Below are 21,106 nucleotides of genomic sequence, written 5' to 3' on the forward strand. Positions count from 1 at the left end.
TGGGGCTAGGGGGCTCAGGAGCTCTTGGTGGGGCGGGTCCGCTTCCTCTTCGCCATCACAGGCTTGTGGCTGCGCTGGCCCTGCGGATGGCTGCCATGCGCAGGTCGGCCATGCGCAGGTCGGGGCGGTGCTTGTTCCTGCAGATCATGTGTCTGATGCTGCTGAGCGTGGCGCGAGCATTCTTGTTGATGGTGGTCCGCACGTAGGAGGTGGCAGGCTTCGGCTGGCCGGATCTCCTTTTCTTGACCACCACCACACCTTTGCCCTCGGCTGCCGGCTCCACGCCCACAGTCTTGTGGTGAATCAGCGCGTTGTAGCGGAAGGAGTTGGGGCCTTCAAGTTACTGGGCTCGGTGCTGTAGGGCGGCTTGTTCCTCTTGATCAGGAAACGGGAGCGGTTCCGCACGACCATCATTGCAGATGCGCGGACATGGTGGCGGCTCCTCTCCTAGTGGCGGCTTGAGACGGAAAGAGCCCTACCTGTGTATTTATAGTGAAGTTGTGACTCATGCCTGGGTTGCCCCAAATGTAAAGAGTGCGAGTGGAGGGGGGACTATATATACTACGTCAGAGGTTGGTCATTATGTGGCTGCCCCTGGAAGAGCAGTCCTTCAAAAAGAGGACAGGGAGGGAAGGTGGAGAACAGCAGCCATGAGATAATGGGCTTAGTCCACACTCTTTAACAGCAGAAGGTTCCCCAAGACCCTAAAGTGCTATTGCTGCTGCTTCATATGCCTCTACCATGACAGAGATCTTGACCTTTCGGTTTAGTGGGGGATAACACCCATGGCATAGCTGTGGCATAGCAAAGAAGTTAGTTCAAACCTGACTTAAACCTGGGGTTCTTAAACCTTCTAGAGCAACCACTGCTGTAGGGGAGGCCCTTCACCCTGATGATACCGATGACACCCTGATGACACCAGCTCGCTGGTGGGGAAAAAAAAGTATTAGTACCAGGTTAGAGAGGACATACCCTCCCCCAAAGTATATCCAGTAACCAAAAAACAAAACAGGGAAGGGAAAGAACAAAAGGAAAAAACACTGATGAAACAGAAGTCCACAGTTTGACCCAACTGGAAATGTATTAAAGGGATTTGCATAACAAAAATCATAAAAGGGTACTCTTTGGGATTTTGGCCTCTATAATGTAGGTTCTGAATTTTAACATCTGTATGAGCTGATAAACCTTCATGGGATTAGTACTAGGGCTCATGTTTTAGTTGTACCTGGGTATCCCATCAAATGTAATGAAGGTGTCCCAATACTCATAGAGGAGTTACTGGATATAAAATAAATAGAGCAGAAATCCCTGTGCCTCTCCTTAGCCATCATAACTGTTGTGTTGGCTAAATCATTCTTGGATGTATTATAGAACAAATTGTCTTAAAATACCACATAGGGCCAGGTGTGGTGATTCACGCCTGTAATCCCAGCACTTTGGGAGGCCAAGGTGGGTCTCCTTTGCTTGAGCCCAGGAGTTCAAGACCAGCCTGGCCAGCATCGTGGAACCCTGTATTTGTAAAAATACAAAAATTAGCTGCATGTAGTGGTGCAAACTAGTCCTGGCTTTGGGAGGCTGAGGTGGGAGGGTAGCTTGGGCCTGGGAGGTTGAGGCTGCAGTGAGCTGTGACTGTGCCACTGCACTCCAGCCTGGGTGATAAGGTGAGACAACAGCCCCTAAAAATCCCACAGTGACCAAGGAAGCTCTGAACCAGTGAGTTATTTATTTGTTTATTTATTTAGACAGAGTGTTGCTCTGTCACCCAGGCTGGAGTGCAGTGGCGGGATCTCAGCTCACTGCAACCTCCGCCTCCCAAGTTTAAGCAATTTTCCTGCCTCAGCCTCCCGAGTAGATGGGATTACAGGCATGCGCCACCACGCCCAGCTAATTCATGTGTTTTTTGTAGAGATGGGGTTTTGCCTTGTTGGCCAGGCTGGTCTCAAACTCCTGGCCTCAAGTGATTCACCTGCCTCAGCCTCCCAGGGTGCTAGAATTACAGGAATGAGCCACTGCACCCAGCCATAAATTTAAATTAAGTCTTTGGCAGTTACAAATTAGATTGACAAAATGGGACCCCATGGAACTTACTCCCCAATTAAATTAGTTAATATGACTCAATGTAAATTGAACTGGGCCTGGAAGGATTGACAGCCATTATACAAAACCATTAATACAAAATGGTTATATGGTTGTAGTGAAGGGGCAACTATCCCCAGTGCTGCCTTTTTTTTTCTTTTTTTTTTTTTTTGACAAGATCTCACTCTGTTGCCCAGGCTGGAATCCAGTGATGCAATCACAGCTCACTGCAGCCTCCAACACCTGGACTCAAGCATCCTTCTGCATCAGCCTCCTGAGAAGCTGGGACCACAGATGCGCCCCCATGCTCAGCTAATTTTTTTTTGTTTTTTTGGAGAGATGAGATCTCACAATGTTGCCCAGGCTGGTGTTGAACTCCTGGGCTCAAGCAGTCCTCCTACCTCAGCCTCCCAAAGTGCTGGGATTATGGACATGAGCCACTGCATTTGGCCGAGTATTTCTCCAGTTAACAGTCTAATTTGGCCTGGCCTGTTTTGTTTTTTTTTTTTTTGAGATAGGGTCTTGCTCTGTTGCCCAGGCTGGAGTGCAGTGGCGTGGTCTTGGCTCACTGCAACCTCCACCAGCCGGGTTCAAGTGATTCTTCTGCCTTGGCCTCCCGAGTAGCTGGGATGACAGGCATGCACCACAACACCCAGCTAAATTTTTTTTTTTTGAGACAGTTTTACTGCTGTTGCCAGGGCTGGAGTGCAGTGGCGTGATCTTGGCTCACTGCAACCTCCACCTTCCAGTTTCAAATGATTCTCCTGCCTCAGCCTCCCACGTAGCTGGGATTACAGGCACCCGCCACCACGCCTGGTTTTGTATTTTCAGTAGAGTCGGAGTTTCACCATGTTGGCCAGGCCGCTCTTGACCTCCTGACCTCGTGATCCACCTGCCTTGGCCTCCCAGAGTGCTGGGATTACAGGCATGAGCCCCCACGCCCAGCCAATTTTTGTATTTTTTTAAGTAAAGACAGGGTTTCACCATGTGGGCCAGGCTGGTCTCAAACTCCTGACTCAGGTGGATCCACCCTCCTCAGCCTCCCAGAGTGTTGGGATTACAGGTGTGAGCCACCGCACCCAGCCTAATTTGGCTTGTTCTTAAATCTGGGTGCCTCAAAGTGGATTACTGCAATTTACTGCTGTGATCCCAACCTATTGAGCCCCTACACCCAATATCCAACATGAGGGAAATTACTGACTCCGTCCAACGAACAAGTGGTAGGTATTCTGGTGTCACAGATTTGTATAGGTTCTATTCAGTCTCTATTTCAAGAGACTCTTAGCTACAGTTTACCTTCACCTTTGAAGGGATTTGGTCCACCTTTATCTGGTTTCTTTTCATGGAATCTCAGTAGCCTTGCTATTGCAGTCTTTGCCAGCAAGATCTAAATTTTATGTACCTTTCTCCAGGAGCACAAGTATGGCATTACATTAAAGTCATTGCTGGCCAGGCATAGTGGCTCATGCCTGTAATTCCATACCTGTGGGAGGCTGAGGTGGGAAGATCACTTAAGGTCAGGAATTTGAGACCAGCCTGGCCAACATGGCAAAAACCTGTCTCTACTTTAAAAAATGCAAAAATTAGCCCGGTGTGGTGGTGAGTGCCTGTAATCCCAGCTACTTGGGAGGCTGAGGCACAAGAATCACTTGAACCTGGGAGGCAGAGGTTGTAGTGAGCCAAGATTGTGCCACTGCACTCCAGCCTGGGTGACAGAGCAAGACTCCATCTCAAGAAAAAAAAAAAAGTAATTGCTCTCTGGGAACAGTCATTTGACATTCATTCAGGACATACAAATATTGAAAGAAAAGAGCTTGCAAAAAGTGGAAGGGCCATTGCCCCATCTAGAATGTAAGACGCACTGACACCTTGGCTAAATTCCAGAAAATTATGTAGTAAGCGGAGGACTGGCATCCTCCGTGACATAGTGAAGAAATAGCATGTTTTTTTGTTTTGTTTTGTTTTGTTTTGTTTGAGACAGGGTCTGTCTGTCACCCAGGCCGGAGTGCAGTGGTGCAATCTCGGTTCACCGCAATCTCTGCCTTCCAGGCTCAAGTGATTCCCATGCCTCAGCCTCCCCAGTAGCTGGGATTACAGGCGTGCACCACCAAGCCTCGCTAATTTTTTTGTAGTTTTAGCAGAGGCGAGGTTTCACTATGTTGGCCAGGCTAAGAAATAGCTATTGACTTTCTCACCATCACAATATCTTTTAGAGTCTTCTGTTCTTTGTTCTGGAGGCAACATAATCCTTGTGCACAAATTTTAATTAAATCCAATTAATGCTGTGACTTGCAGGTTAGCCCACCTTGAATGGGTATTTCTACTACAGAGGCTTCTAGACTGTTCCAACTGCCATGCAATTAATGCCCTCAGACTCCTTTACTATGTAGGCTTTTTTTTTTTTTTTTGAGATGGAGTTTTGCTCTTGTTGCCCAGGCTGGTGTGCAATGGCACGATCTTGGCTCACTGCAACCTCTGCCTCCTAGGTTCAAGCGATTCTCCTGCCTCAGCCTCCTGAGTAGCTGGGATTACAGGTATGCACCACCACACCTGGCTAATTTTGTATTTTTAGTAGAGACAGGGTTTCTCCACGTTGAGGCTGGTCTCGAACTCCTGATCTCAGCTGATCTGCCCACCTCAGTCTCCCAAAGTGCTGGAATTACAGGCGTGAGCCACCGTGCCCGGCCAGACTATGTAGGCTTTAGCAACCCCTTCTTGTGGCCCCTGTAGGTGGCCAGATGGTCATAAGTTGTCCACAGGCTTCTGATGCAAGCCCACACTATGTGCCAGTACCATGTTGAACAGAAATGCTGCATGAGGGGACTCCCTTGCCTTGTTCTTCATCTTACTGGGAAAGCATTTTGTTTTTCACTATTAAGTATGATGTTAGCTGTAAGTTTCTTGTAGATGTTCTTTCTTAAGAAAGTAGTAGTTTCTCTCTATTCCTAGTTTGCCATCATAAATGGAAGTCGTACTTTGCCAAATGCTTTCTCATTTTCATTATCCTCCCTTTCATTTGTGATACTGGTAATTTCTATCCTCTTTGTTTTCCTCAGTTAGCTTGACTGGATTTTTATCAATTTTATTCATCTTTTCAAAGAGCGGGCTTTGGTTTTGATTTTTTTTTTTTATTTCTTGCAGTTTCACTATTTGAAAAAATTTATTTTCTTGTGCTTACTATGGTTTTAATTTGCTTTTTCTTTTTTTTTTTTTTTTTTGAGGCGGAGTCTTGCTCTGTCGCCTGGACTGGAGTGCAGTGGCCGGATCTCAGCTCACTGCAAGCTCCGCCTCCCGGGTTTACGCCATTCTCCTGCCTCAGCCTCCCGAGTAGCTGAGACTACAGGCGTCCGCCACCTCGCCCAGCTAGTTTTTTTTGTATTTTTAGTAGAGACGGGGTTTCACCGTGTTAGCCAGGATGGTCTCGATCTCCTGACCTCGTGATCCGCCCGTCTCGGCCTCCCAAAGTGCTGGGATTACAGGCTTGAGCCACCGCACCCGGCTTAATTTGCTTTTTCTAATTTCCTAAAGCACATGCTTAGATAATTGATTATATATTTTTCTTCCTTTCTAGTGTATCTGTTCAGTAGCATATTTGTCCTCTATGTACTCCTTTTTTTGCTGTGTCCCACACAAAGGGGTGTGTGTGTGTGTGTGTGTGTGTGTGTGTGTGTGTGTGTTTTGAGATGGAGTCTGACTCTGTCACCCAGGCTGGAGTTCAGTGGCACGATCTTGGTTCACTGCGACCTCTGCCTCCCAGGTTCAAGCGATTCTCATGCCTCAGCCTCCCAAGTAGCTGGGATTACAGGCATGCGCCACCATGCCTGGCTTATTTTTTTGTATTTTTAGTAGAGACAGAGTTTTGCCATGTTGCCCAGGCTGGTCTCAAACTCCTGACCTCAAGTGATCCACCCACCTCAGCCTCCCAAAGTGCTGGGATTATAGGCATGAGCCACTGCGCCCAGCCCCTACAAAGTTTAATAAGCTGTATTGTCATTCCTTTATTTTTTATTTATTATTATTATTTTTTTGAGATGGAGTCTCTCTCTGTCGCCCAGGCTGGAGTGCAGGCTGGAGCACAGTGGTGCGATCATGGCTCATTGCAACCTCCACTTCCTGGGTTCAAGCACTTCCTCTGCCTCAGCCTCCCAGCTAGCTGAGATTACAGGCGCACGCCACCATTGCTGTCTGATTTTTTTGTATTTTCAGTAGAGACAGGGTTTCACCATGTTGACCAGACTGGTCTTGAACTCCACCCATCTTGGCCTGCCAAAGTGCTGGGATTGCAGGCGTGAGCCACGGTACTCGGCCTTTCCTTCCTATTTTTTTTTGCCTACTGGATCTCTTAATTACTGGTAGGAGGGTGTTGAAATCTCAACCATAGTCATGGATTCATGTATTTCTCCTTGTAGTCATATCACATTTTGCCTTGTGCATTTTGCAATTTTTTTGTTATGCACATACACGCTAAATATTACACATAGATTCTCTGTGTCCTCTTAGAGAGTCAACCCCTTGGGCGGGTGCAGTGACTCACGCCTGTAATCCCAGCACTTTGGGAGGCCAAGGCGAGTGGATCACCTGAGGTCAGGAGTTTGAGACCAGCCTGGCCAACATGACAAAACCCTGTCTATACTAAAAATACAAACATTAGCCAGGTATGGTGCTGCGTGCCTGTAATCCCAGCTACTCAGGAGGCTGAGGCAGGAGAATCACTTGAACTTGAGAGGCAGAGGTTGCAGTGAGCTGAGACCATACCTCTGCACTCCAGCCTGGTCAACAACATGACTCCGTCTTAAAAAAAAAAAAAAAAAACTGGCGAGTGCAGTAGCTCACACCTGTAATCCCAGCACTTTGGGAGGCCAAGGCGGGCACATCACCTGAGGTCAGGAGTTCGAGACCAGCTGACCAATGTAAAGTGAAACCCTGTCTCTACTAAAAAATAAAAAATGAGCTGGGTGTGGTGGCATATACCCATAGTCCCAGCTACTTGGGAAGCTGAGGCAGGAGAATCGCTTCAACCCAGGAGGCGGAGGTTGCAGTGAGCCAAGATCGCGCCACCACATTCCAGCCTGGGCGACAGAGTGAGTCTCCATCTCTCAAAAAACAAAGTTTCTTGTAGACAACATATAATTAGGTAGGTAGTTTTCTTGTAAATAACATACTTTTTAATTTTCTTTGTGACTTCTGTGTTTGACTCTTTACCTTACCTGATTTCATTTATTTCCCTCTCTTAACATATTGGTTATGCTTTTTTTTTTTTTTTTTTAAACTATTGTAATGGTTACCCTTGAGTTTTCAGTATACAACTATCCTAAGCCCTCTTTCTGGCAATCTTAGGCCACTTCACTGGGTGCTCAAGTAACTCATAATAGAGTATTCCCAATTCCTCCCTCCCTTATAACAATGCTGTTACTCATTTTACTTGTCCATAAACTGTACTTGTATGTTGTAGCTATTGTTACTTTGAACAACCTGTTACCTGTCACATTGAGAATAAGAAAATGATTTTACTTCCACTTATGCCTTCTCTATTGCAGTACCTTTCTTTGTCATTTACCTTCTTTCTGGTGAATTTAACATTTCTTGCAAAGCGGGTGTATTGGTGACAGATTCCCTCAATTTTTGTCTCAGAAAGTACTATGGACTCATTTGAAGGATAATTTTGCTTGATACAGATGTTTTTCTTTCTTTTTTTTTTTTTTGAGACAGAGTCTCGCTGTGTCGCCCAGGCTGGAGTGCAGTGGCTGAATCTCAGCTCACTGCAAGCTCTGCCTCCCGGGTTCACGCCATTCTCCTGCCTCAGCCTCCCAAGTAGCTGGGACTACAGGCGCCTGCCACCTCGCCCAGCTGGTTTTTTGCATTTTTTAGTAGAGACAGGGTTTCACTGTGTTAGCCAGGATGGTCTCGATCTCCTGACCTCGTTGATCCGCCCGTCTCGGCCTCCCAAAGTGCTGGGATTACAGGCTTGAGCCACCGTGCCCAGCGATACAGATGTTTTTCTTTCAGAACTTTAAATATTTCACTCTACTCTACTTTCTCCTTGTATGGTTTCTGAGAAGAAGTTCAATTTAACTCTTATCTCTCTTCTCTAGAGTGACTGGGGAATCACTTCCTTCTTAAATTGGAGAAAGAGCATTTTATGTTCTTTTGGAAGAAACCTCTGCTGAGAACATTTTATACATTTTATAATCATGTGTAAATTCATCATTTCATTGTGGACTTTAATGCACTTTATTGTAAATTGCAAATCTTTTTTCCTTTTTCTTTCTTTTTTTTTTTTTTGAGACCGAGTTTCATTCTTACTGCCCAGGCTGGAGTGCAATGGTGTGAACTAGGCTCACTGCAACCTCCGCCTCCCGGGTTCAAGCAATTCTCCTGCCTCAGCCTCCCAAGTAGCTGGGATTACAGGCATGCGCCACCATGCCCGGCTAATTTTGTATTATTAGTAGAGACAGGGTTTCTTCATGTTGGTCAGGCTGATCTCGAAATCCTGACCTCAGGTGATCTGCCCACCTTGGCTGCCCAAAGTGCTGGGATTACAGGCTTGAGCCACTGTGCCCGGCCTGTAAATTGCAAATCTTAACCTGTTCCTCAAGGTCAGCAAGGCCCAAGGTTAACTGTAATGGTTCTGCTGGAAAGAGCTCTTTTGGCACTTTGCCATCTCAGGATGGCATGCCTGAGCTTTAACTTCCCAGTAACTTAATAACTCCATGAAATGCGACAATAAGTCTCTGATAAATATTAACACAAGTGAAAATAAACACTTCTTTCGGGTGGAGTGAAGTGGTATGATCTCAGCTCACTGCAACCTCTGCCTCCCAAGCTCAAGCGATTCTCATGCCTCAGCCTCCTAAGTAGCTGGGATTAGAGATGTGCACCACTACACCCAGCTAATTTTTTTTTTTTTTTTGAGACAGAGCCTCACTCTGTCACCCAGGCTGGAGTGCAACGGCACCATGTCAGCTCACTGCACCCTCCACCTCCCAGGTTCAAGCAATTCTCCTGCCTCAGGCTCCTGAGTAGCTGGGATTATAGGCATGTACCACCACACCCAGCTAATTTTGTATTTTTAGTAGAGACAGGGTTTCACCATTTTAGCCAGACTGGTCTTGAACTCCCAACCTCAGGTGATCCACCTGCCTCAGCCTCCCAAAGTGTTGGGATTACAGGTGTGAGCCACCGAGACGGGGTTTCACCATGTTGTCCAGGCTGGTCTTGAACTCCTGAGCTCAGTCTGCCTGCCTCGGCCTCCCAAAGTGCTAGGATTACAGGTGTGAGCCATTGTGCCCAGCCAACTTCTCCAAAAGAAATATTTTGATTGAAGTGGCTGGATCTGACTACCTTGAATATCCTGGAGGACCTCAGGACAATATGGTCAGGTAAATATTGTTGCAAGTTTGATTTCCACGTGTTTCTTATTCTCATGTTTAGGGATGGGAATAGTAGAAAAAGCTTCTAGTTCTTCAGTGTGCTTTTATTCATTCACACATTATCCAGAGTTGACCCTGTGCTTCATGGAATGTTGAGTGATGTGATGTATAAGAAGAAGATGAGTTTTTCTCACAAAGAATCGATGGTCTTAAAATTTTGTACAGCAGTTCTCTCACTTCTCCAAAGTGCTCTGGGTCCTGCCATTGGAAAGCAGTATGATTGTGATCACAGCGAAAGTGTAGAAATAATTTTCATGTGTTCATAAATTACTGAGGGAGTGTGGCCAAAGAGGGTTCGAACAACAAATTCATAGAATAAATCTCTGGAGATCACAGAATCATCGTGAACATCTTATGACTTGAGTACAGTTGCCCAGTGCTGTCAGTCTCACCCATTCTCCTTTACACATATTTGGAATGTTTTAGGACTCAGTGACCTTTGAAGATGTGGCTGTGAACTTCACACAGGAGGAATGGGCTTTGCTGGATCCTTCACAGAAAAAACTCTACAGAGATGTGATGTGGGAAACCTTCAGGAATCTGGCCTCTATAGGTAAAAATGAAATCATTCTATCATGTTCTTGAATGAATTAGAGAATACATTTTTCTTGGATATCAATGCTATTCCAAGATGTGGAATATGAAAAGGCAAAATTTTTTTATAAATCAGGCATGGTCACAGATGGACCTAGAATCTAATAATTTTTCTATAATTTCTAATAACTTACAATAATTTTCTGGGTCTGCATTTCAGGACCAAAACAAAAAGAATGGAACACTGAAGAGCAGTACAAAAACCAGGGGAGAAATCTCAGGTGAGTCACACTCAGAAAAGAAAGCAGCACTATTCTAGGAGAAAATCTTAGTATGTCATTAAATTTGATAATTAAGGAAACATAAGCCGAGCCTCAAATATATCTGTTTTTAGAAAATATTAACCCAGCTGGCACAGTGGCTCACGCCTGTAATCCCGGCACTTTGGGAGGCTGAGGCGGCCAGATCACCTGAGGTCAGGAGTTCAAGACCAGCCTGACCAACATGGAGAAACCCCATCTCTACTAAAAATACAAAATCAGCCGGGCATGGTGGCACATGCCTGTAATCCCAGCTACTCAGGAGACTGAGGCAGGAGAATCGCTTTAACCCGGGAGGCAGAGGCTGCAGTGAGCCGAGGTCACGCCATTGCATTCCAGCCTGGGCAACAAGAGTGAGGCTTCATCTCAAAAAAAAAAAAAAAAAAAAAAGAGAAAAGAAAATATTAACCCAAAGTGCTTTCTTAAATATGACATAGATGTTCAGTGTTTGAAAAATAGTTCACTTGGAAACAGTATTAAGAAACCCATATGTGGTCTGGGCGCAGTGGCTCACGCCTATAATCCCAGCACTTTGGAAGGCCAAGGTGGGTGGATCATGAGGTCAGGAGTTCAAGACCAGCCTGGGCAACATAGTAAAACCCCACCTTTACTAAAAATACAAAAAGTAGCCGGGCGCAATGGCAGGTGCCTGTAATCCCTGCTACTCAGGAGGCTGAGGCAGAAGAATCACTTGAACCTGGGTGGCAGAGGTTGCAGTGAGCCAAGATCACACCACTGCACTCCAGCCTGGGTGACAGAGTGAGACTTGTCTCAAAAAAAAAAAAAAAACCAAAAAAACCCCCATATATGAATATCACTGTTTTCATAACAGCTATGTTTGAGCCCGCTTGCAGAGTCACAGCATTCAATACATTCACCTCACAAGCAATTTAGACAGGACAAAAAAATCTATACTTTCCCTGAAAGTGGAAAAAATAGTTATTCTAGTATCAGTTAATAAAGAGAACATCTTTAATAAATGGACTATTAATGTGCTGCTCATTTTTTACAGAAATCATATGGTAGAGAGACTCTGTGAAAGTCACGAAGGTAGTCATGGTGAAGAAGATTTCAGCCAGATTCCAAATCTCAGTCTGAACAAGAAAACTCCTTCTGGAGGAAAGCTTTGGGAAAGCAGTGTATGTGGAAAAGTCTTGAGCCATCATTCATCCCTCAACACACACAACAGATCTTACACCAGACGCAAACTGTATAAGTGTCGGGAATATGGAGAGAAGCCGTATAAATGTAAGAAATGTGGGAAACCCTTCAGTTATCTGCAGTCTTTTAAAAAGCATAAGAGAACACACAGTACAAGGATAGTCTACACATGTAAGGCCTGTGGGAAAGCCTTCAGTTGTCAGCGTTCTTTCCAAATACATGGAAGGACTCACACTGGAGATAAACCCTATCAATGTAAAGAATGTGGAAAAGCATTCCGATATCACCAGTCCGCTCAAAGACATGAAAAGGCTCATACTGGAGAGAAACCCTACAAATGTAAGGAATGTGGGAAACCCTTCATTTACCGCCATTCTGCTCGAGCACATGAAAGGAATCACACTGTACAGAAACGCTATGAATGTAAACAATGTGGAAAAACCTACATATCTTCTGTAGGTTTTCAAGCACATGAAAGAACTCACACTGGAGAAAAACCCTATGTATGTAAAAAATGTGGAAAAGTGTTCGTGTATCACAACTCTGCTCAAAGACATGAAAAGACCCATACTGGAGAGAAACCCTACAAATGTAAGGAATGTGGGAAAGCCTTCAGTTATCACTGTACTGCTCAAAAGCATGAAAGGAATCACACTGCACAGAAACACTATGAATGTAAACTGTGTGGGAAAACTTACTTGTCTCCTTTAGGCTTTCAAGCACATGAAAGTACTCACACTGGAGATAAACCCTTTGAATGTAAAAAATGTGGAAAAACATTTAGATACTACTACTCAGCTCAGAGACATGAAAGGACTCACACTGGAGAGAAACCCTACAAATGTAGGGAATGTGGGAAAGCCTTTTATTGTTGCAGTTCTGCCCGAAGACATGAAAGGATGCACACTGCAAAGAAACAGTATGAATGTAAAAAATGTGGGAAAACATACATTACTCTTGCAGGTTTCCAGATCCATGAAAGAACCCACACGGGAGAGAAACCTTATGAATGTAAACAGTGTGGGAAAGCCTTCAGTAGTTCCAGTTATATTCATATACATGAAAGAATTCATACTGGAGAGAAACCCTATGAATGTAAAGAATGTGGAAAACCCTTCAGTTTTCTTACAGGCTTTCGAGTACACATGAGAATGCACACTGGAGAGAAACCTTATAAATGTAAGGATTGTGGCAACGCCTTCATTTGGCGTGCATCCTTACAATACCATGTGAAGAAAGTGCACGCTGAATAGAAACGATAAATGTAAAATATCGAAAGTTTTGCAGTTTTAACGATTTTCAAAGTTGATATGAAAGTTCATACTGGAGAGTAGTTGCATGAATGTAAGTAATACAGGAAAGCCTGATATAACTTAATTCAGGTATAATGCTCCAGAAAATTCATGCCATGAAAAAATTTTATAAATGTATTTATCAGTGCCACGTCCCTTTTTGATTCTAGTTTTTAATATATTTTTATTTTAAAATATTTTTATATATGTGTATATATTTGTAGAAACAGGCAACATTATCTTGCCCAGGCTGATTGCCAACTCCCCGACCTCAATAATCCTCCCACCTCAACCCTGCAAAGTGCTGGGATTATAGGCATGAGCCACCACACTGAGCCAGTTTTTTTTTTTTGAGATGGGTCTTGCCATGTTGCCCAGGCTGGCCTTGGAATTCTAGGCTCATGAGATCCTCCCACCTCAGCTTCCTGAGCAGCTGGGACTACAGGTGTGTGCTGCCTTGCCTGGCTTAGTGCCACATTCTTAAAGTGGATCTCTGGACTGTGGGTTCCTACTTATTTTCATAAATGAACATTGAGGTGAGATTATTCTGTAAATACTGGCGGATCACGAGGTCAGGAGATCGAGACCATCCTGGCTAACACGGTGAAACCCCGTCTCTACTAAAAATACAAAATATTAGCCGGGCGAGGTGGCGGGCGCCTGTAGTCCCAGCTACTCGGGAGGCTGAGGCAGGAGAATGGCGTAAACCCGGGAGGCGGAGCTTGCAGTGAGCTGAGATCCGGCCACTGCACTCCAGCCTGGGCGACAGAGCGAGACTCCGTCTCAGGAAAAAAAAAAAAAAAAAAAGAAATAGTGCAGAGGTATAATTAGTAGTGTTTTTTCCTTAAGTCAGTTAATAACGTTTTTTCTCTTCATAGTTCTGTAAGTAAGGAAAGGGCCGTTGAAAAATGACAGTTTGGTACTGGGAGTTTTCTCCTGGCATCCTATGGCAGGTACTGGCTTTCCCTTATCCATTATGTATATAGTCCACCTTCCTCAGGAGAAAATCTTTCTTCTTTTTGATTAGAAGAGCCGTATTTTATTTCCCTTGCTAATGAATAGTGGGCCAAGGTTATACAATATAGTCTTATCTAAATTATTTCCACATTTTACTCTTTCTGGCCAAGATATGGATGGTAGACTTTGAATTAAGAAGTGAGATCTGTGATAGGACAGCACAATCTAGGTTGGAGGTGTCCCTCTTAGATTGTGTTATGTCATTATGGGTAACATGAACTAAGTTTTCTAGAATCTATTCCCTTTTGGATTTTATGTTGGAATTCAGCAGTAGTCTAACTGACATGAAAGTTGGAAGGCAGAACTGAAGAAGGCATTAGTCAGGTTTTGGACCCATCTACATGGAGACAGACAGATGCACAGGGACAAATGAGGGCTTGCAGGAAAATCCAAACCGCAAATCGATCTTTGATGTGAAGGTTGTGGAGACATCTGTGGAACCCGACCCCTCTGAGAAAACAGAAGTAGACGGTGATGTTTTAAAGAAACTCTTGATTGTCAGGACAAAGTATCAGGAAAACAGGCAGGAGGCCAGTGTCCATGCAGTCCCCTTGCAGCCTTCTTAAGTTCTGCCTCCCAACTTTCATGTCATTAGGCTATTGGTGAATTCTAACATGGAAACAAAAAGAGAAAAGATTCTAGAAAATTTACTTAACATTACCTGTACCAACATAATCCACCAGGCAACTAATTAAAACTGTCATGGTTGAGGGTATTTTCTGTTGTTCTGACTACCCTCATCTCTAGATTATATTCAAATAAGATCTAATTTGCATAGTAAACGCCTCATTCTGTTAATACTGGTAATAACTGTGTTCCTGATTTCCCCGTGACAGCTACAATGATACAGTCACACAGAACAACATGGGGGCTTGTTCCTCTGTTGTGTTGTGCAGTAACTGCTCTGACGCAGTCTCTGTGAGAACAAATGTCTTAGGTCAGGCAGATTGCAAGAATTTCCAGTTACAGCTGAATGTGATCGTGTGCACATTCTCAGTTATGTTTGTATGTGATAAAAACAATGCATATTTATCAAACAACTTATTTAGGTATTTCTTAGAAATATTTTATTAACTCTTTTAAAACAACTTGTATACTAACAAATATTGTATTAATATTTTCCATTACCTGAGACTATATATTAAAATATCCCATTGCAATTATGCATTTTCAGGTCAACTTTGTAATTTTGTCAGGTTATTCAATTATACATTCTAAATAATGAGTCAGTATTACCATTTGCATAGAAGTCCAAGTACTTTTTTTCTTTAAAAAATGTTAAAGAAAATGTAAAGGAAAAATTTTTTAAAATTCTTACATGGTCACAATTTTTCTCATGAAACTAATTTTTCATTTATAATACCACAAGAACAAAGCATGCTTTTGTCTGTGCCATCTTGCCAAAGACCACTAGAATCACACCTGTAGTCAAAGAGTGGTGTGTAAAGAGTTGTAATAAGGATTAACACAAAGCATGAATGACCGAGGGTTGTCAATGAGAGGGTGCTCAAGAGGACTTCTTACAGGATTTGTGTTTCTTTTGGGTGATTTCATTGCTAGTCAACAAAGTGAGGTGTTTGTACTGGATGCTGTGAGGTGAACTCAATTCCATCCTTGGAAATTGTAATAGATCTTAATCTAGGAGGCAGAGTGGTGCTAAACCTAATTCATAAGAAGCACAGTCATATTAGTTAGAAGAGGAGATTTCTGGTCACTTTTAGGGTTTGGAATCTGTTTTCTTTCTCACTATATCCGAGACATAGTTACAGAATTTGATGTTGATCCATTATGGTCATCTGGTAGCTTTGTCTGATGGAGGTTTGTTACCGTTTTCAACAGGTAAGACTTCGCTTTGAGGTGAGTTGGGGAGCAGCTGTCATTGGGAACAGCTTTTGCTTTTCTCATCTAAACACTGAAGTATTTCCTGCGGACACTGCTATCTATAAAGTACCTCAGTTAAATTATTGACCAAAATTCTGTTGAGGCAGAAATAATTTGATAAAGGCTAATCAAAGCCAAATGTGAGGATCAGCCTGGGAAGGCACCAACAAAGCTGGGTATGTTTCAAAGTCGTAACACTCTTTTAAGTTTAGGAGGCCAGGTACCGTGACTCATGCCTATAATTCCAGGTACTTGGGAGGACTGCTTGAGGCCAGGAATTTGGGACCAACCTGGGCAACATAGGGAGACTTCATGTATAAAAACATAAAAGATAAATTATTAGCTGGGCATAGTGGTGCCCAGTTGTAGTTCCAGTACTCAGAAGTGTGAGTCAGGAAGATCAAGGAGTTCAACACCAACCTGGGCAACATAATCAGACCCCTCCCATATCAAAACACTAAAAAATTAAGAAAAATAGACTGATTTCTGCAAGGGGTAAAAACAATAAGAAAAAATAAAAAACCTTGAGTGGACATTTTTTCCAACGAAGACATACAAATGGTCTGAAAGCATATGAAAAGGGACTTAATATCACTAATCATTACAGAAATTCAAATCAAAACCACAGTTACATGTTACCTCATACATGCAAGGATGGGTACTATCGAAAGAGATTAGTGTTAGGGTATAGAGAAGAAGGAAGCTTTGTGTACTGTTGATGGAAATGTACATTTGTACAGCCCTTGTGAAAAACAATATGGAGGTTCCTCAAAAAAAAAAAAAAATACCATGTGATCCAACAGTCTCACCCCTGGGTATATGCATATATGCCCAAAGGCAGTGATCAGTTTTCAAAGAGATTATCTGCCACTCCCATGTTCATTGCAGCATTATTCACTATAGTCAACATATGGAAACAAACTTAGCATCCATCAGTGAATGAAGAAAATGTGACGTATATTTAAACAACAGAATATTACTCAGCCATAAAAAGGAAATCCTGACATTTGTCACAACATGAATAAACGGGGTGGACACTATGAGGCAGACATAGGCAAATACTTCATGATCCCACTTAATTGTGGAATCTTAAAAACTCAAACTCAGAGGTAGAGGGAGGAACCGAGGTTACTAGAGTCCAGAAGGTAGGGAAAATGGAGAAATGTTGGTCAAAGGTTAAAAACCAAGCTGTAAGGTGAACAAGTTCTGGAGATTTAATGTACAGCATGGGTGGTCATCAATGTGTTAATCTGGTAACCATTGCAGAATGTATATATACATCAAAACATAACATTGTACGTCATGAACATATCCAATCTTTGTGAAGTATTTTAAAATAAAAAAAGGAATGTTTACTGAATCTATGCCTGTTGGATCTTTGAATTACTGAGAAGTGTTGAAGCCTTCAGTTAATTGTGAATCTGTCTCACCTTGCAGTTGTGTGTTCTCACATGACATATTTTGACAATCTGTTACGTGCATATATTTTACATTATGTCATTTCTATTATTGGGTCTTAATTTCTTTTCTTCCTGAAATATCTGATCTGGTTATTCAATCCAGTGTATATTTTATACCAGGCAGTGTTGTTTTCCTTTCTAGTAGCTCAAATTGTGTCTTTAGTTTTTAATTTTCTTTCTCTCAGACAGGGTCTCTCCCTGTCACCCAGGCTGGAGTTCAGTGGTGTTATCTTGGCTTACTGAAACTGCTGTCTCCCAAGCAAATGATCCTCCCACCTCAGCCTCCTGAATAGCTGGGACCACAAGTGCACACTACCATGCCCAGGTAATGTTTTAAACCTTGTGTGTGTTTTTTTTTTTTTTTTGGAGAGACAAGGTCTTACTATATTGCCCAGGCTGGTTCCCTGGGCTCAAGGGATCTTCCTGCCTTGGCCTCTCAACGTGCTGGGATTACAGGTGTGAGCCACGGTGCCTGGCCAGTTTTTAATTTTTTTTTAAGGTCAAATATAGTAATATAAAATTTACCATGTTAAGTATGCTATTCAGTAGCATTAAATACATTAACAGTGCTTTAGAACCATCACAGCTAGCTAGCTCCAGAGTTTTTTCATTATTCCAAAAAAATTGGTACCCATTAAACAACCATTCCCCATTCCTCCCATCCCCATCCCTTGGTAATCTCTGTTTTCCTTTCTTGCTCTATGAATTTGCTGACTCCAGGTGCGTCATGTAAGTAGGAGCATACCGTATTTGTCGCAATGTGTATGGCTTATTTCACTTAGCATAATGTTTTCAAGGTTCATCCATATGTTAGCATGTACCAGTAATTCATTGTTTTTGTGCCTGAATAGTCTTCCCAAGTGTGGTATATTGGATACAACACACTTTATCCATCCATATGTTGAGCACGTGGGTTGTTTCTACAAAACTCTTTTGACTACTGTGAATAATACTGCTCTAAAATTGGTGTATATGTGTCTGAATCCCTGCTTTCCATGGTTGATTGATTGACCGAAACAGTGTCTTGCTCTGTCGCCCAGGCTGGAGTGCAGTGATGTGATCTTGACTCACTGCAACCTCCACCTCCTGGGTTCAAGCGATTCTCCTGTCTCAGCCTCCCAAGTAGCTGAGATTACAGGGTCTGCCACCACACCCAGCTAATTTTTGTATTTTTAGTAGAGACAGGGTTTCACCATGTTAGCCAGGCTGATCTCAAACTTCTGACCTCAGGTGATCCACCTACCTTGGCCTCCCAGAGTACTGGGATTACAGGCATGAGCCACCGTGTCTGGCCTCCATTATTTTAGATACATACCTAAGAGTGGAACTGCTGGGGCACAGGGTTTTCTATGTTCATGTATAGCCATACTGTTTTTCACAGTAGCTGTATTTTACATTCTCCCCAGCAGTACACAAGGACTGCAGTTTCTCTGCATGCTCACCACCCTGGTTATATTCGACTGTTTTAAATGGCAGCCATTCCAACAGTTGTGAACTATCTCACTGGTGTTTTGATTTACATTTCCCTAATCACCAGTGATAATGAGCATTATTCCATGTGATTGTTGGCCATTTATATATCTTCTTTGTACAAATGTTTTCAAGTCTCTCCCTCATTTTTGAATTGGGTCATTGGTTTGTTGAGTTGTAGGAATTCCTTATGTATTTGGGGTATTAATCTCTTCCAAGATATGTGATTTGCAAATACCTTCTCTCATTCTGTATATTGTCTTTTCATTGTCTTGAGAGTGTCCTTCGGTGCACAAGCTTTAAATTTTGATGTAGTCCAGTTTATTTTTTGTTTGCCTGTGCTTTAGATTTCATATCCAAGAAATGATTGTTAAATCCAATGTCATGAAAATTTCCCCTATATTTTCTTTTTTGAGACGGAGTCTTGCTCTGTCGCCCGGGCTGGAGTGCAGTGGCCGGATCTCAGCTCACTGCAAGCTCCACCTCCCGGGTTTACGCCATTCTCCTGCCTCAGCCTCCCGAGTAGCTGGGACTACAGGCGCCCGCCACCTCGCCCGGCTAGTTTTTTGTATTTTTAGTAGAGACGGGGTTTCACCGGGTTAGCCAGGATGGTCTCGATCTCCTGACCTCATGATCCACCCGCCTAGGCCTCCCAAAGTGCTGGGATTACAGGCTTGAGCCACCGCGCCCGGCCACCCCCTATATTTTCTTCTAAGTCTTCTATGGTTTTAGCTTTTAAGTTTAGATCTTTGACTCAAAGTTAATTTTTGTATAAAAGGTAAGGGTCCAACTTTATTCTTTTGAATGTAGATATCCAGTTTTCCCAACATATGTTGAAAGACTGTCCTTTCTCCATTGAATGATCATGGCACTGTTGTCAAAAACTCATTTGACCACATATACAAGCATTTTCTTTCTAGACTCTCTGTTCTGTTCCACTGGGCTGTATGTCTGTCCCTGTGCAGTACCATTTGATTTTGATTATGGTAGTTTTATAGCCAGTTTGAAATCAGAAAGTGTGAGTCTTTGAACTTTGTTTTTTTGTTTTTTTTTTTTGAAGATTGTTTTGGTATTAGAAGATTCCAAATGAACTTTAGGGTTGATTTTTTTCTAGTTGTGGTTGTTTTTTTTTTAAAGCCATGAGGATTTTTTTTTTTTTTTTTTTTTTTTTTTTGAGATGGAGTCTCACTCTGTCTCCCAGGCTGGCGCAGTATCAGTGCACTGCACCTTCCATCTCCTGGGTTCAAGTAATTCTCCTGCCTCAGCCTCCTGAGTAGCTGGGATTACAGGCATGAGCCACCACACTTGACTAATTTTTTGTATTTTTAGTAGAGACGGGGTTTCACCGTGTTGGCCAAGCTGGTCTTGAACTTCTGGCCTCAAATGATCTGCCTGCCTCAGCCTCCCAAAGTGCTGGGATTACAGCTGTGAGCCATTGTGCTCAGCCTAAAAAAGAAGGCCGTAAGGATTTTGATAGCGGTTGCATTGTATCTGTAGATTAATTTGGGTAGTACTATCATCCTAACAATAGGAAGTCTTATAATCCATGAACATGGGATTATTTGCCATTTGTCTGTTTTTTAATTTGTTTCAGCAGTCTTTTATAGTGGTCAGTGTATAAGATACAGGCCTCTTGGCTGAATTTACTGTTTTGATGCTTTTGTAAATGAAATTGTTTCATTAATTTTCTTTCAGACCATTTGTTATTAGTATATAAAAACACAACTTGGGGCTGGGCACGGTAGGTCACGCCTGCAGTCCCAGCACTTTGGGAAACCAAGGCGGGTAGAGCACAAGGTCAGGAGTTCAAGACCAGCTTGGCCAACATAGTGAAACCCCATCTCTCCTAAAAATACAAAACTTAGCTGGGTGTGGTGGCACGCACCAGTAGTCCCAGCTGCTCGGGAGGCTGAGGCAGGAGAATCGTTTGAACAGGGAGGCGGAGGTTGCAGTAAGCAACACCACGCCATCGCACTCCAGCCTGGATGAGTTAGACTGCATCTCAAAAAAAAAAAAAAAAAAAAAAAGCAACTTGGGCTGGGCTTGCTTGGTGGCTCACACCTATAAGCCCAGCATTTCAGGAGGTTGAGGCAGGAGGATCCCTTGAGGCCAGGACTTTGAGACCAGCCTGGGCAACACAGTGAGACCCCATCTCATTTAAAAAAAAAAAAAAACAAAGGCCAGGTACAGTGGCTCCACACCTGTAATCCCAGCACTTTGGGAGGCCAAGGCAGGCAGATTACCTGAGGTAAGGAGTTTGAGACCAACCTGGTCAACATGGTGAATCCCTGTATCTACTAAAAATACAAAAATTAGCTGGGCATGGTGGTACGCACCTGTAATCACAGCTGCTTGGGGAGGCTGAGGCAGAACTACTTGAACCTGAGAGGCAGAGGCTGCAGTGAGCCGAGATCACGCCACTGCACTCCAGTCTGGGCAATAGAGCTAGACTCCCTAAAAAAAAT

The 21,106-nt window shown here is 43.2% G+C and overlaps 1 protein-coding gene and 1 pseudogene across 3 annotated transcripts in view; one reads left to right on the top strand and one right to left on the bottom strand.

Annotated features, from left to right (window-relative positions):
- Positions 1 to 13,003, top strand: part of ZNF44 (zinc finger protein 44) — a 52,271-nt gene extending 39,268 nt beyond the window's left edge. For 2 of the 3 annotated variants that reach the window (XM_023188741.3, XM_023188746.3), the window contains exons 2-4: positions 9,933 to 10,059; positions 10,261 to 10,321; positions 11,373 to 13,003. In XM_023188741.3, the coding sequence (XP_023044509.2) occupies positions 9,933 to 10,059; positions 10,261 to 10,321; positions 11,373 to 12,774 (1,590 nt within the window). In that variant the 3' untranslated portion in view covers positions 12,775 to 13,003. Of the gene's footprint in view, positions 1 to 9,330; positions 9,456 to 9,932; positions 10,060 to 10,260; positions 10,322 to 11,372 lie in introns of those variants that run through there. The other variant, XM_023188744.3, reaches the window with a different exon arrangement.
- On the bottom strand, positions 15 to 449 carry LOC111523854 (annotated as a pseudogene).
- Positions 13,004 to 21,106: the final 8,103 nt, after the last annotated feature.

Source organism: Piliocolobus tephrosceles, chromosome 21 (genome assembly GCF_002776525.5).
Source record: "Piliocolobus tephrosceles isolate RC106 chromosome 21, ASM277652v3, whole genome shotgun sequence".
Lineage (NCBI taxonomy): Eukaryota > Metazoa > Chordata > Mammalia > Primates > Cercopithecidae > Piliocolobus > Piliocolobus tephrosceles.